The sequence below is a fragment of the Poecilia formosa genome, unplaced genomic scaffold (assembly GCF_000485575.1).
Source record: "Poecilia formosa unplaced genomic scaffold, Poecilia_formosa-5.1.2 Scaffold15, whole genome shotgun sequence".
Classification (NCBI taxonomy): Eukaryota; Metazoa; Chordata; class Actinopteri; order Cyprinodontiformes; family Poeciliidae; genus Poecilia; species Poecilia formosa.
This window is the reverse complement of record NW_006799954.1, coordinates 897,380-913,551: the sequence shown is the minus strand read 5'-3', so window position 1 is coordinate 913,551 and position 16,172 is coordinate 897,380. Positions and strand designations below refer to the sequence as shown.

The following is a 16,172-nucleotide window of genomic DNA, read 5'->3' as shown; positions in this document are numbered from 1 at the left end:
CGGATCATAACACATTATGTTTTTATGACTAAAGCTCTAGAGGTTAGAGTCCTTGTCACACGGCATTTTGACTAAAGTCTTAAAAACCTAGAGGCTGGAGTCCTTGTCAAACGGTGTTTTTGACTAAATTCCCAGAGGATTTGAGTCCCAGTTAAACAAGGTTTAACTGAAGTCCTAAAAGGGGCGCGGGTTTTAATGTTTTTATCTTTTTTAATCATTTGTTTTCAAAATCTCTTTCTCTTTCTCACTGTTTATTACATTCTGTTTTTATTTTAATTATGTAAAGCACTTTGAAATGCCTTGCTGCTGAAATGTGCTATACAAATAAGATTTGATTAATTGATTTATAGATATTTCAATCCAACTGCTTTTGAATAGAAAACCAGTCTAATATATGTGGAATTTTTAAGAGAAACTTCCCTTTTCTGTACACAAAGTCTTTCTTAAAATCAACATGACTTCTTTAGATATTGGGATGTATTTTTTCCATTATCGTACTTTGGTTTTATTGAAAATATACTTTTGCACCATTTTCTTCAATGTTCCGGTTCATTGCAGAATAGCTGTTTCAGGACATCTCACCCAGTGGATCAATTACAATTTTCTTTGGTCTGTGTCAAGAGAAAATATACTTTTGTTTTTTTACATTGGTCATCCACCCTAGAATTGGTATGAAGTCAGCTTTGCACGTTTTTTATTAGAATTTTAGAGGCCTTAGGTTTTCCTAAGTACTTTTTCTGCATACATAGCAGTCCTCTGGGGACTACTGCTGTGTTCAGTCAGGACAGCTGGCTCTCACAAAAGCACTGGGGTCTATGTACAATCATAAGGGCAAATCGGACAGTCCGTCACAGCCAGGTAGTTCTCAGCAGGGCGTCACTTTACACAGTAATATAGCTAAGCCTGTGTCCCAACCTCTGAACATTTACATAGTTATTTTCTGACTAGTTATAATAACAGATATCTGGATTCTGTATCAGTAACTGATGGGTTGATATTTTGAAGGATCTGAAATGGAATGAATGCTTGTGATTTGTGGGAAAATCTCGGTGAACACCAAGTTTGATCACTAAATATGAAAATAGGTTCATGGGTGCTAGAATATTGCTGAGACAATCAACCAATCGAGACAATTTTGATTATATTGATATGGTAGTTGTCATGTACAGCTACGCTTTTACTTTTGTACATGTGGGGGTCAGGAGTTTATTCATTATCAAAATTTGCAGACAGATATGAAACATATTAAGTCCCCTAAATTTATCTCCATTCCTCCAGTCAATGGATTAACCTAAATATGTGGGTGACAGTCTGAAAGCCTTCTTCATTTACAGTAATACATTACATTAATCTAAAATAATGTAAACAGTAAGTGACTGCTCTATGATGCTACGTCTACGTTGTTTTTTTGTTTGTTTTTTAATTTATCCTAGGAGTGTTCTGGACTCTCTTCACACTATCCTTTATCTCACATGCCTGGATTAAAATATCACTGAGGTAGCGTGGGGGTGGAAGTGTCAGTCTCTTGAGTGGAGTTTTGGTTTTGTTGGCAATCACAGAAAAAGTGATTGATTCAAAGTGTTGCTAAGCAGCAGTGGCGTTATTGTGCACACCCAGTCTTTGTCCTGCCGCTCCACGGGTTTGAGAGGTCATACATGCCTCAGCTGCTTGTGGAAAGTCCTTGTTGTGGATAATATTTAGTTTTGAGAGGACATCGGAAGCAAACAGTGACTCAACTTTGTTTTTATCAATCAGACTGGAGGCCTTAGCGATAAAGAAATGAAATAAGTTTTAATTTGCGTTTATTTTACTCTTCTGTTACCATTTTTGGTTAAGCTTTGAGAGAGACTCTGTGTGTTTATTTGACTTAATAACTTTTCAAAAGCATAGCAGACCTGGTTTATGTATGTCTTAATGTGTGTAAAGGTCAGTTGTACTGACTCAACACTTCTGCGTGTGGGCGTACAAGTCTTTTTTCAGCTGCTCAGACATTACATCAGGATCTTCTATAACTTTAAAAGAATTTGTACCCACTGAATCATACTTTTTACTACTCTAAGTCACTGATGTTGAGGATAAAAAGAAAGAAACAAAGTGTCACTGAAACCATCTATTATATCCTGCTCTGTGGATCATGACACATTTTCCTTCAGGTGAAACCTGAAACTTCTGCAGGCCCGTTAGTGTAAGAGCAGAGATGCATCATCCTTCCTGGAAGGTGATTACTTTGAGTTTTCCACTCAGCAGAGATTTCTAATCTTTGTTTTCTGCACATACTTACATCTTTTTATGGCATCTCCGTGTCACTATCACAGAATCAGGCTTAAGAAACCCTAGCCTCTTTTACATCTTTAGTGTTATCCCCTAGCTTATTTTAAATGCAAGTGTGTTTAATGTGTCGGACATAATTCACAGTGCTTTACACGTAAATATATGGAAACAGGTAATAGATAAAAAAAACCCAATGAAATATCTGGTCAAAGTTTAGTATGACATAAAAAGTTAAGATTATATTTTAAAGCAAATGAATAGCAAGTACATGATGAAAATGGACTGTACATTTTAGTAATGCTTCCACAAATAGTAATGAAGAAGCAAACCATTTTAAAATAAAATATGCAACATTTTTTTTATTTTTTAGCCTTTTTCATCTCAGTTCTAGCAAACTACGTTGATATCATGTTGCTATGTTTGATTTACTGATAATGAGAACATTCCTTTTCTGCATGTAGCAACAAACATGATGTCTTTTGTTGTAAAAAAAAAAAAAAAGAAAAGAAAAAAAACACCAGTTAGTATCTCAAAGTCAAACAGAAAGAGAATATTACTTTCAGGATTCAGTTGTGCTTCTGCTTGGGTTTTATTTGCAACTTGGAAAACAATGAGATTTTCTAATTATTGTGGCGCTGACTACAAGTGGTAAAATAAGTCAATGTGTTTCTGAAGTGCCAGTGAAAAACAACATAGAATCTTAAAAATCCAGTGTTTTTCAAATTCATTTTAGCAGAACCAGAGTGCAATCATGTTTTCAGTGTAGAAACTGTGTTTAAATAATGTTAATATCAGTAGTTTTTTTTTTTCTATGTAGTCTGAAGATCAAAGAATATAAAAAGCTCTTTAAAACTAAAAGGTATCAACTACAAATTCCTATTATTTCTTCCTGTTTCCTCTTGTTTTATTCTTCTTCATTTGGTTGGATGTAAAAGCCCTATCGCACATTTGGCACAGCTTCTGGTGTTAAATTACCTGAGCCCTGTGCCTCCCTCAGCATTCCACTGTAATTAAGAATATCTACAGGGTCCACAGCGACTGCAGGGCAAAGAGAGAAAAAAGGGAAAACGTGTATCTGTTTCAGCATATTGTGATGTCATCAGTGAGAACTGGTTCGGTGTGTAGTGTGTGTGTGTGTGTGTGTGAAGCTTGCGCGTGCTGCTTCCCCTCCCCATTCTCTCAGTCGCTGAAAGAAGAAAGACGGAAAGTGAGTGACTGTGTCAGGATGTGGAGGATGGCTTAGAAATGAAGTCATATGGGCCGAGGAGAAATGAGGGGGAATTAGAATGAGGGGGGAAAGGGTCACATGTCCACCAATCAACATGTGCCGGAGCAGCTCGGAGCACAAATGGAGTTGTGGCAGATGTTGTCTGAATAATGAGCGGGGGCGGGGCATGAAACCTTCTGCCAGGAGGGTGTCTGTCAGTGCGAGGGGAGCGATGTGAGAAGAAGGGCAGGCTTTTTTTTTGTTTATCCCGGAGTACCAGCTCCCCTCAGAGCTGCTTGTATTTTCAAGCAGAGCTTTCGGGATTTGTTTGTGGATATATTGTTTGTTTGTTTGCTGTTTTTTTTAAGCTTTTTTCATTCGGGTAAACTGGATGCTGTGAAGATTCTGGAGGAATAAGGGAGCACTTGGGACAAGAGGAACAGACAATAAGTTTTCACGAAAGCCTTGAGGAATATTTTGGGAATTGGTGCCTCTACAAAAAGGCAGGACTCTGATTCCTAATTTGGAGTGTAAAAATGTAACATCACTGCTCTTTAATTGTTTTTATCGGCTTAGACATGTTTGTATTTCTAAAACTTTTTACATGTGGAATACTTCAATAGAGACAATTTTTTTATATTACTTAAAAATATAACAAGAAATGCTGAGAGTGTATTTCTTGACTTCTGAGTCAGATGATCACAAACATGTTTGTATACAGGTGCTGCTCATTTATTTTGACCTCATTGCTTAGTGTGCACTGAAGCACTGTGTAGTATACCTCAAAGGATTTCATACTCAATCTCTTCTGAGTTTTGACCAGTAACAATTGTCTGGGAAATGGGTAAACCGCTGAGCAGACCTGATTGCCTCAGACAAAACCCGTCCTGTGTTGGGAAGGGGGAGGAGGAGGACCTGAACATTGATGACTGCTACGTTCCCCAGAGATCCATATATGACACCGTGCGACTCAATGAGCAGATAGACTCTGGATCTAAGGGAAGCCTCTCTTCCAGACACTTTGCGGGGACTTTACCGTACACGCATCGCACCTTGGACCTGAGCAGCCTCTGTGGGAATGGAGGTCTCTCCACTTCTAGCTCGTTTGAACTCCGGACGAGGAAACCCGCAATTCTGGATGAGAGAGCGGTCTTCGATGGGCTCAAACTCAATGGGAACGTGACAGGTGACACGGTGCTCTCTAAGTCACGTCTTCATGGAGGAGAGAAGAAGGATCATCCTCATCACCGAAGGTCGTGGAGGACTTTCGTTCCTAATAATTTGGGAGAGTTTGCGAGCCGCAGCGGGACCCTGTGTTCCGGGACTGGGGAGAGGCCCGGCTCTATTGGTGGCAAGAGGGGACAGAGTATGACAACCTCGCTTACATCTGAAGAGGACTCAGGCCTTTATAGTCCCTCTGTTGAGAGGGACCGACACAAACACAGATCCCACAAAAGAACAGGCCCCGGCACAAGAAGCTTCTCATCCTCAGAGGCAATGCATACCTCTGGGGATCTGAAAACAGGGCGTTCACTCAGCTCAGGGCAGGAGGACTTTCCTTTCAGTCCCGTTAGGGACAACCAGTCTCTTTACCACAGCAGCAGCATGATTCAGGAGTCAAGACTGAAAGAAAATGTAGTGGTAAAGCTTAATGAAAAGGACAGCCAGAGCAATGGAGAGCATAAACCCTCCACAGGGAGGTCATCTCTGGGGTCTGGTTCCAGAACGCAAAATGGTACCTGTGGCTATCGCACTAAGGCTTTAACAGACTACGATGAGCTCAGCACTGCTGAGCTGCTGGAAGATGTATCACCTCAGGATGATTGTGAGCTGGTTAGTGTGGTGGTGACGCAGCCTGAGGCGTACGGAAACTCTGTAGCTTCACCCACAGGCAGCACCCAGCCGACAGATCCATGTATGCTGCAACAGCAAGGGGCGTCCAAGTACAACATGGAGGAGCTGGAGGAATTCCTGCAATCACTGGAGGCCTGTCTCCCTAAAAGTTTACAGACATTCCAGCATGCAGGGGAGCAGGAGATTGAGGCCTTACTAAATGCCATTGCTGGATGCCCTGATCTTGAACCCTTTGGTTTTTATTGCCCACAGGTGCCTATAAATAGCATTTTTCTTCATTTCTAAGTTTCTTTCTTATTAGCTTGCCCAGCACACATTTTGGGTAACTGATGTATCTGTTTAAAGTTTATTCCTGGCTGCCTGGATTCATACATATGTGATTACATGATCTGTGAATGAGATTGTTTCCCGGCAGTCCAGCCTGGATGTCATTCACAGCTGTGGTTTAATTGTTAAATCTGTTGGGGTTTTTTTTTAAGTCTAAGTCATTTTTTACTGTTGTCAATGTGGAAAAAATATGTAAGAGAATATCAAAGTGAAAAGAGTAATAACATAAAAGGATGTTTTAGGGCATTTAAAATTAGAGGACCTTCCATTATAAATAAGTTGAGTTAACCCTTACAATCTATAATGACCCAAATTATATGTGAAACATTGTTGCTTTGTACAAATTAGTTTTATTCATTCTAAGTAAACTAATTTCATTGTTGAAGTGTAGAAAAAAATTGTGTCTTGTTTGAACAATAATTTTAAAATGACTTAAAAGCTTTTATTTTGAAACGAGTATTCACTGTTTGTTCGTTTTGTCTTTAGGCTTTCCAGAAAGAAGACATTGATCCACTGCAGACGCAGCTCCATGACATCAACTCACTTGGGCAGGGCCTTATCCAGAACGCTGCAAAAGGCACCAGCACCAAAAAAATTGAGGATGACCTGGACGGCATCAACTCTAAGTGGAATACTCTTAATAAGAAGGTAGTTTCAGTTCTTATTAGTTTGTGACTGTGATGTGGATATTTGGAGAAGGACATCCTTCATAGTATTTTAAGCCCTTCTCAAGTGAGTGACTTGTTCATATTTATAACTTGTCTGCAGGTTGCTGAGCGTTCAGCACAGTTGCACGAAGCCCTGCTTCACTGCGGAAGATTCCAGGATGCTCTGGAGTCCCTTCTCAGCTGGTTGACCGATACAGAAGAGCTTGTTGCTAACCAGAAGCCTCCTTCTGCTGAATTCAAAGTGGTGAAGGCACAGATTCAAGAGCAGAAAGTAAGTGTTAATTGCATGGTGTGAAATGCATGAACACCAAAGCAATTTCGACTTTAGCCTCAGCACTTCAACACTTAAACAAACATCTAACATTTGCTTTGCCATTCATCTGACTTCGGTGACACCCATTGTTAACCATGAGAGTTTAACACAAAGCTTTTTGTTTAATGGACCTCTAATTTGCAACTGTTGGATTTACTGGTTTTCTAATTATTGCCCTTAATAACTCACTCTCTTTGTTCCTGACTGACAGCTCCTGCAGAGACTGCTGGACGACCGAAAGCCAACCGTGGAGCTCATAAAAAATGAGGGAGGAAAGGTTGCAGAACTGGCAGAGGCTGTGGACAAGGAAAAGATCACCAAAGAGATTGAATGCTTGGGAGAGAGGTGGGACAATCTGCTCAAGAAAGCTGAAAACAGGTCAGTATATACATGCACTTAACTCATAGTGCCCAACTATCTATCCATTGTAAAACACAATCGCTCATAAAGCAAGATTTCAAATGTCTTGCAGAACAAATTACATCCCTTTAACTTCTATTTGCATTTTGTACAATCAAGTTTTATGGCTTTTCAGTGTAACTATTTTATTACAGAATAAAACGGCTGATGCGTATTTCTCAAAAATAATTTACAAAAAAAGTTAGAAACCAGTTTTGTGTTTTTGTTTTCAGGCCTAGAGTCAATTCTTTAATTTGGGGTGTAATTTCTTTTGTGTACTTACATAATGACTTTTTTTTTCATTTTTAAAGTAACTTAAGCTCATTTGTATTGGATAAAGCATGTCTGTGAACATCAATATTCATGTATTGCCACATATTCAATTGAATTTAGGTCTAGGCTTTGATTGGGCTATTTTAACATTCTATCACATGAAAATACTTTGATCCAAGCCCCAAGGTCTCCACCAGTCCTCATAGGTTGGTGTCCTGCAACTTTTAGATGTAACTCACTTGAATCATGTGATGAATTATCTCTTCAGAAGCCAGCCAAAGTCTGCAGAGTCCTTCTAATGCTCTATATTGTAACACTTTATTTGAAAGTGTGTGCATAAGACTGACATGACACTGTTATAAATATGACATAACTTGAAGGAGTATTTATGAATGTTTATAACTCTTGTCTTGAAGTGTCATGTGGTAAATAATGACACTTTTAATGCAAAGTTGCTTTAAAAATTGCATTAAAAGTGCCAACTTTGCATTAAAGGGTCATTATTTACCATATAATGCAAAGTTGGCACTTTTAATGCATTTTTGATGCAATTATTAAAGCAACTTTGCATTAAAAATATTGTCATTTACCAATGACACTTCATGACAACAGTCAGACATTCATGAGGACTCCTTCATGTTCATAACAGGAGTAATGTCATATTTATAACTGTGTCATGTCAGTCTTATTCTCATCCCATCAAATAAAGCGTTACCCTCTCACTGTGTTATTCAGTGTTAAAAGAAGCAACAGATCTTAAGTTGCAGGAGACTGGCCTCCGATGACTGGAGTCTGGGATCCCTGATCTAAACCACTCCACTGTAGGTTTGGCTGTATATTTAGGGTCATCCATCTGCTGGTACACACAGCATTTTGCATGGAGGCCAAAAAGTTTTAATTTTGATCTCATCTGTCCAGAGCTTTTCCCTCTACACGTTTGTTCCCACAAACTGCAAAAAGGTTTTTTGATGTTTCTTTAAACAGTTTTTTTTTCCCCTCACTGGTCAGATTTGCAGAGTGCATGACTGGTAAACCTGCCCACATATTCTCCCAGTGCAATTATGGACTTCTTTGTGTNTTTTTTTCCCCTCACTGGTCAGATTTGCAGAGTGCATGACTGGTAAACCTGCCCACATATTCTCCCAGTGCAATTATGGACTTCTTTGTGTCGCCTTATCATATAAAATGTATCCAAATTAAATACGTTGAAGTTTGTGATAAGATTACAAAATGTGAAAACACCGTTTCTCCTTTTTAAACTTATTCAGCTTTTTTAAGCCTTCCATTTATTTTCTATTGTATTTATCTGTCAGAGCTTTCTTCTCTATGTCTGTTTGCAAATAATTGACAGCTCTTTAGTCCCACTCTAAAATTGGAACTTCATTTACAATCCAGTTTATTTATGACTTCTAAACAACATTTTCTGTATCTCCTTTAATGCACATGGCAGGCAAAAGCAACTGGAAAGCATCTTAGTGGTCACCCAGCAGTTTCATGAGACTCTGGAGCCACTGACCGAGTGGCTCACGGCCACAGAGAAACATCTGGCCAATTCTGAGCCAATTGGTACTGAGACATCCAAGTTAGAGGATCAGATCACTCAGCATAAGGTAATATTAGTGCTTTTGCAACATTACCTCACTTTTTTATTTTTTTATTTTTATTTTGCATCACTAGCTTTAGTTCATTTATTTAATCATGCAGTTACATTCGTTTACATTGTTATTCTAAGTTTTTCATCATCAATCATTTCTATTTTTGTTCAGTTTTATTTTTATGTTTTTGCATCATCTCCTCCCCATCCCCTCGTTTTCCATCCACCCCTGGTCAGGGCTTAGAAGAGGAGATTATGGGTCACAGTAGAGACCTGTGTCAGGCGGTCAGTCTGGGGCAGATGCTTAAAGCTGTGAGCTCGGTGGAAGAGAAGGAGTTCGTCCAGTCCAGACTGGACGCCACCCAGGCCAGTTACATAGAGCTCCAGGAGCGATGCAGGAGAAAAGCAGACATGCTGCAGCAAGCTCTGGCCAACGCCCAGTTGTTTGGAGAGGACGAAGTGGCCCTCATGAACTGGCTCAGCGAGGTGCACTCCAAGCTAGAGGAAGTTTCTGCGGCGGACTACAAACCTGACGTTCTTGAAAGGCAGTTGGCAGAACAGCGGGTATATTCTCCTCCCCAGGCCAACCATTATGTTTTTCTTTTAAGTTACATCATCTTTGCAGCTCATATCAGATACCTGTGTGTCCTGCGTAGTTTGACACGTGCCTCTTATCTCCTCATTGACTCCCTGAAACATTTCCTTTCAGACGCTGCAGAGTGATATTGAGTTAAGGAAGAAAAATGTTGACCAAGCCATCTCCAATGGACTGGAGCTTCTGAAGCAAACAACAGGCATGTCATTCTCTTACATGAGTAGGCTTCATTTGTTACTTAGAAGCAATTAAAAAGTTATTTTATATACATTTTTTTTCCTTTTGTAGTATTTTTTAAGGGGTTTGTTAATGGTGCCAATAATTGTGCACTGGTGATTTTGGTAATAAATAAATAAATATATATATATATATATATATATATATATATATATATATATATATATATATATATATGTATTTTTTTAACATAATTTATTTCCTCCCAAACTGAACAAATGTGTATTCAAATCCAAGATTGAATTTTTCTAACTTTTTCAGTGTGTGGATTCGTGCTCATCTTTACCAGGAGTGTAAATAAATTAGCAGTTTTTATTAGGTTGAAGTTCTTGAGGTTTTAAGGTTACCCAAGCTACCAGCGACTCTGTTTTCACATCTGACGACATAACGTTTAGTTTTGTTTTTATTTTCTTTTTTCTAGGAGACGAGGTGGTCATTATCCAAGGCAAACTGGACGGAATAAAAACAAAGTATGCTGAGATTAACTCCATGAGTGACAATGTTTTGAAGACGCTGGAGCGGGTTTTGAGTCTCTCCAATAGGTTAGCGTGCACTCATGAGGACCTGAACACCTGGTTAGAGATGGCTGAGGCTGAAATGAAGGAATTTGCTGATCAGGAGCCAATGGGCGAGCATTTGATTCATTCACAAAACAGACAGAAAGTAAGACTCTTCTTTTTTATTTTTTTTATTTAGATGTGTTCAAGAGAAAAAGCCGGTTATATTATTTTCAGACTAATGTGTTCCATGTAATGTTATCCAGGCCTTAATGAAAGAGACTAAAGACCAAAAGCCTGTCTTGGAGAAGCTAAATGAGCTCAGCAGTTCACTCCTGGACCTGATCCCATGGCACACCCGGGAAAGTTTGGACAAACTGGTGACTGAAGATAATGAGCGGTACAGAGTCGTTTGTGACACCATCACACAGCAGGTCGACAAGATCAACGCTGACATCCTCAAGTCTCAGCAGGTAAATCAAATTGGTTGATACATCAGGTTTTTTTTGTTGTTGTTGTGTTCTTCTGTTGAACATTTGTTCAACATTTTCCTCTCCCAGTTTGAGCAGGCTGCAGATAACGAACTCTCCTGGCTGGCTGATGCTGAGGGGAAGCTGCTGTCGATGGGTGAGATAAGGCTGGAGCACAACCAAACTACAGCGCAGCTCCAAGCACAAAAGGTTAGCGCATGATAATGCAATCAAAGAAACATACACTAAACCGAGTTGCTATGTGACCTCAAACTGGATTCATTTGACTGCTTTTGTAGACTATGTCTATGGATATCATGAAGCACAAAGATGCTGTGGACGAGATTGTAAAAACTGGAAGAGCCATCATGAGCAGCAAAAACCCAGAAGAGAAAGAAGCTTTGAAGGTAATATATATATATATATATATATATATATATTTCTTTTTTTTGTTTTTCAAATATAATCATTGGTAGACAAAAGCTAGGGATTCTGTTGCTTTATTTTTCTTTAAAATCAGGCCAAGACCGAGAGTCTCTTGGAGAAATACGGGATTGTCAGCCAGCTGAATTCAGAGCGCTATCTCCAGCTGGAGCGAGCGCAGTCTCTGGCTGGGCAGTTTTGGGAGACCTACGAAGAAATGTGGCCGTGGCTGCAAGAAACATTGAGCACCTTCAGCCAGCTGCCCCTGCCCGCCATCGAATATGAAATGCTCAGACAGCAACAGGAGGAGCTCAGGGTGAGAACATGTTCATTGGGACTTGTATACAAAAGAAAGAGGGGAAAAATAGGTACTTAAATTCATTTGATCTCTTTCAGCAAATGCGAGAGCTAATTGCCGAGCACAAACCTCATATCGACAAGATGAATAAGACGGGTCCACAGTTGCTTGAACTGAGCCCCGTGGAGGGAGTTCCCATCAGAGAGAAATACACGACGGCCGACCAGCTGTACACCAAACTCAAGGCTGATGTGAAGGAGAGAGCAGCCAGTTTGGATGAAGCCATCTCCAAATCCACGCAGGTGGGGGGTAGTTTAGGTTTTGGTCTCCAGTTGTTGCATATTAAATGCCATATTTGAGATGGGATGTATTGTTAAAACAATGTAAAGAATGAACTCACTTCTTGTTTTAACACAGTTTGACACAAAAAATACAGCAACCTTACGCTCTGACTAAGGGGTTTCTTTCTAATCTTGCCTTAGTTCCACGATAAGATTGACCCCATGCTGGAGTCCTTGGAGCGGATTGCTGAACGCCTGCGCCAGCCTCCGTCCATCTCTGTGGAAGTGGACAAGATCAAGGAACAGATTACTGAAAACAAGGCTGTTTCTGTGGATCTGGAGAAACTGCAGCCAGTCTATGAGACGCTGAAGCAGCGAGGTGAAGAGATGATTGCACGAGCCGAAGGAGCAGACAAGGACATATCTGCCAAAGGTATTGGATGTGCTGTGTCAGTTTAATGTGTGTTCTTCCTGCAATATTTGTATAATAAAGTTTTGGCCACCCGATTAAAAATATACAAGATAAAACAAATACATGAATAAACATAATTCAAAATGGGGTTTTTTAACCTTTCTGCAATAAAAAAAACATCTAATATTTCTATTAGGAAGAGCCATGATTTCACACAAGATGTGTAAGAAATCAGTTTCTCAAACAGACTGTTTTAATACAGACAACATGATGCTACCTTTAGCTGTAGTCTGTTGAGCCTTCCTGTTACCTACTTTAAATCTTGCTCTCTTTCAATATGTCACAGCCTGGATGAACCACAGACATGTCTTGATTTGTCATAGAAAATACTATGTATGATGTAAGCTCTTTGTTTTATGCGCTCATTTTAAAACACCTTAAAGCAGCTAGCTTAACTCTTTCTCAATTAAGAGTGGTACTTGAATATCAATTAATTTACTTATTGATACTGACAGTCATGGTGTGGTCAAGGACGGGGAATAAGATTGCCCTTATCAGTTTCCACCCTGCTGGTCTCCGATCAGAACCCATCAAGATTGAATTTGCCAGTTTTTTTTAATGCTCCTCTTTAGTTGTGAATGTGCTGTATCTAAAGAAATCTTTAACTTGTCATAAAAACAACCAAACAAAAGTGTCAAAGTGTCAGACAACAACACTTCAATAATAATGCTGTCAAATCCCTTATGTTCTAGTTATCATATTTGTGACACTTTCAATATTCCCCTGCTTCAGCTGTCCAAGACAAACTGGACCACATGGTGTTCCTGTGGAACAACATCCAGGTCTTGCTGGAGGAGCGGGAAGCGAAGCTGCTGGATGTGATGGACCTAGCAGACAAGTTCTGGTGTGACCACTGCGCTCTCATCGTCACTATCAAAGACAGCCAGGACCTGCTGAGGGAGCTGGAGGAGCCCGGAGTCGACCCCTCAGTTGTCAAGCAGCAGCAGGAATTTGTGGAGGTGGAAAGAAAACGACTGGCACATAGATAATAAAACCTAATGGGGCTTCTCTTTTAAAAGGCTTGTATTTAAATGTTTTTATTTATTTCAAAGGGCTTTAAGGAGGAAATCGATGGGCTTCAGGAGGAACTTGATGTGGTTCGGAACCAGGGTGCAGAGCTTATGACTGCTTGCGGAGAACCTGACAAACCTGTCATAAAGAAAAGTGTGGATGAGGTAACGAATAAAATTCTGTCTCATATGCAGAACTTTCACTTGGTGATACTGTGAAACATTTGTGCGATTAGATTTTATTGCTCACATGTGGACTGTTTAATGTTCCTAGGTGAATTCGGCATGGGAGAATCTCAACAAGACTTGGAAAGAACGAGTAGAGAGGCTGGACGAAGCCATGCAGGCAGCTGTGCAGTTTCAGGATGGACTGCAGGTACGTACACAGATTTGGGAGCACAAATCACCTTCGAGTACTTATTTCTTTGGGTAAATTTACGCCATATGTGAGAAGTTAAACCCGAATCGTATGCCAGATGATTTCAAGCTCAAACAACTGATTTGCGCGATAGAAGATTTAATGAGAAGACTAGTAATTTGGAGACAATAAACACCAACCGCAGTGTTGTTCTATTTTTGGTTCGGCTTAACTTCTGTATGAAGTTCATATAAAGTCTTTTAAAGTCGGCTGGTTTAACTCTGTTGAGGTTACGGATTTATTTTGCGGGTTGCTTTTTTAATTTCAATGTAAATGTTTACCCATTTGGAGGCTGTGCAGGAGAGCTGGAACTTTTCTGCATGAAATCAGATAAACCTGAGTGAAACATGACTCTGTGTGTGCGCTAAGCCTTGCTTTCTGACATCAACAATGGTTTCCCACTTTGTACACAGGGCATGTTTGACTGGGTGGATATACTGGAAAACAAACTGGATTCAATGTCACCCGTAGGCACAGATTTGGAGACAGTCAAGCAGCAGATTGTAGAACTCAAGGTACGGTTTGGTGATTTTATTTATTTTTTTCCTTGATAATTCTTTCCTGTTTTGGGCCGTGAGATATTTTCACTGCAAGTGTTTTTTTTTTTTTTTAACACCAGCTGTATTCATATCAGCTGTGCCCAATTTACTTCTCTTACCATTTTTTCTAAAAGAAAAGGTTCCTATGCACCTTTGATGTGCGACAACACAAACGCTGTCCTAAGCAAACAGCTCTGCTTTTCTCTGCATGTCTTTGAGTTTGTGTTTACTTGGTTTCATGGCGCTCCGTTTGTCAGGAGTTCAAAGGAGAGGCGTACCAGCTTCAGATCGAAATGGAGCGGCTGAACCACCAGGCCGGCCTCCTTCTGAAGAAGGTGACCGAGGAGGCCGACCGCTGCGCCATCCAGGAGCCGATGTCTGAACTCAAGATGCTCTGGGACAACCTGGATGAGAAGATCATCAGCCGACAGGTCAGAGCCAGGAAACGGCTGGAGAGAAGGATGGGCCAGACCGTGCCAAGTTTTAAAAATATCGCTCATTCCTTTAGTGTAATGTTGCAAAATAATTCCACTTAAGATAAGTCTTTGCATTACATCATGAAGCAAAAATTTGTACAACTAAATGCATTTTTTTTTAAATTGGATATTATATTATCCTTAAAAAATTATGAGTTTAATAAAAAAAAATTCAATTATCTCTGTCAGGTTTGCATTACTTTGTCATAATAGTCATAAAAACATAAAAATTGATGATTGAAAAATTAATAAGTTGATAAAATCATTTTTTAAAAATCTGTTTTTTGAGTTCTACCAACAGTTAACATTTTTACATATTTAGAATTACAAGTTCTTATTAACAAAAAATGCTTGCATTGTTTTATTCACAAACTTGGTTTATATTAAGCGTAGTACCTACAATAAAATAAATTACAAAAGAAAACTGAAATGAAAATAAAATATATATTTTTTCCCATTCCCTTTGAACACAATTCTTTTTGCATATTTAATTATTATATAGAAATTAGTTGCAGCCGCTATTTGAAGTCTAGAGCCCTGAACAATAGCTCCACCAGACTGGTGAATATGTCTTGTGTATGTCAAGCGCTTTCACTAAATGCCATGTCTAATGGGTCAATCTGTCATTAATCCAGCACAAACTGGAGGGGGGGCTGCTGGCACTGGGCCAGTTCCAGCATGCACTGGATGAGCTGCTGGCCTGGATGAGCCACACGGAAGAGCTGCTGAACGAACAGAGAAAAGCGGCAGGAGACCCCAAAGCCATCGAGATAGAGCTCGCCAAGCATCATGTACAACAAATCTCCTTCACCTTTCATTTAATTGTTTCTTTGCAAGTATAGACACTGTATCTGTAAGGTTGAAAATATATCCACATTGGGTTCATACACATTTTTTATTTTATTTTTTATGAGTCATCTCTGCTTTTTCCTCCCTAAAGGTGCTCCAGATAGATGTGTTAGCCCACAAGGCGACCGTGGAGACGGTGAACAAGGCTGGTAATGAGCTGGTGGAGTCCAGTGCCGGAGAGGAAGCCTCCAGTCTGCAGAGCAAACTGGAGAATCTGAACCAGAGGTGGAAGGCCATCCTGGAGAAGACGGACCAGAGGAAGCAACAGCTAGAAGCGTCTCTGCTTCAGGTTCTTATTCATTTCACAGAAACTTCACTTTAGCTTTAATAAACTGTGATCCATTAGTATCAACCCAAGGAAACAAGTACGTTACAACTAAGTCCCAAAGTTCTGTTGGGGTGAGTAATCCCACGCTTTTCTCATTAATTTGACAGGCGTGTTTTTAAGTATGATATTTCTTTTAGCTAAACGAAGAAAGAAAAGGAGAGAAAGAAAGAGAAGTCTTCAAAATATTATTTAGTCTTGAGGCAGAGTGAATTTTTTAAAACAAGAGTGAAAGATATGGATTTCAAAGGTTCGTCTTGTTTAAAATTAGGAGTTTATTTTCATCTTAAAGGTAGGATGTAGGGTAAAATACAGAAAAACATTACGAATTACACCCCTCGATTAAGTTCAGGCTGAACACATACAGGAATGAAGT

The 16,172-nt window shown here is 39.6% G+C and overlaps 1 protein-coding gene across 20 annotated transcripts in view; it reads left to right on the top strand.

Moving 5' to 3' along the window:
• The window catches only part of dst (dystonin), a 114,053-nt gene that overhangs the window by 80,456 nt on the left and 17,425 nt on the right, over nucleotides 1–16,172 (top strand). For 17 of the 20 annotated variants that reach the window (XM_016668399.1, XM_016668397.1, XM_016668400.1 and 14 more), the window contains 20 exons: nucleotides 6,146–6,307; nucleotides 6,428–6,598; nucleotides 6,852–7,018; nucleotides 8,763–8,922; nucleotides 9,144–9,470; nucleotides 9,616–9,700; nucleotides 10,160–10,401; nucleotides 10,502–10,708; nucleotides 10,796–10,915; nucleotides 11,005–11,112; nucleotides 11,226–11,444; nucleotides 11,525–11,728; nucleotides 11,909–12,140; nucleotides 12,912–13,138; nucleotides 13,232–13,354; nucleotides 13,464–13,565; nucleotides 14,021–14,122; nucleotides 14,404–14,577; nucleotides 15,258–15,413; nucleotides 15,563–15,760. In XM_016668399.1, the coding sequence (XP_016523885.1) occupies nucleotides 6,146–6,307; nucleotides 6,428–6,598; nucleotides 6,852–7,018; nucleotides 8,763–8,922; nucleotides 9,144–9,470; nucleotides 9,616–9,700; nucleotides 10,160–10,401; nucleotides 10,502–10,708; nucleotides 10,796–10,915; nucleotides 11,005–11,112; nucleotides 11,226–11,444; nucleotides 11,525–11,728; nucleotides 11,909–12,140; nucleotides 12,912–13,138; nucleotides 13,232–13,354; nucleotides 13,464–13,565; nucleotides 14,021–14,122; nucleotides 14,404–14,577; nucleotides 15,258–15,413; nucleotides 15,563–15,760 (3,486 nt within the window). The remainder of the gene's footprint in view (nucleotides 1–6,145; nucleotides 6,308–6,427; nucleotides 6,599–6,851; nucleotides 7,019–8,762; nucleotides 8,923–9,143; nucleotides 9,471–9,615; nucleotides 9,701–10,159; nucleotides 10,402–10,501; nucleotides 10,709–10,795; nucleotides 10,916–11,004; nucleotides 11,113–11,225; nucleotides 11,445–11,524; nucleotides 11,729–11,908; nucleotides 12,141–12,911; nucleotides 13,139–13,231; nucleotides 13,355–13,463; nucleotides 13,566–14,020; nucleotides 14,123–14,403; nucleotides 14,578–15,257; nucleotides 15,414–15,562; nucleotides 15,761–16,172) is intronic. The other 3 variants (XM_016668412.1, XM_016668409.1, XM_016668405.1) reach the window with 1 other exon arrangement.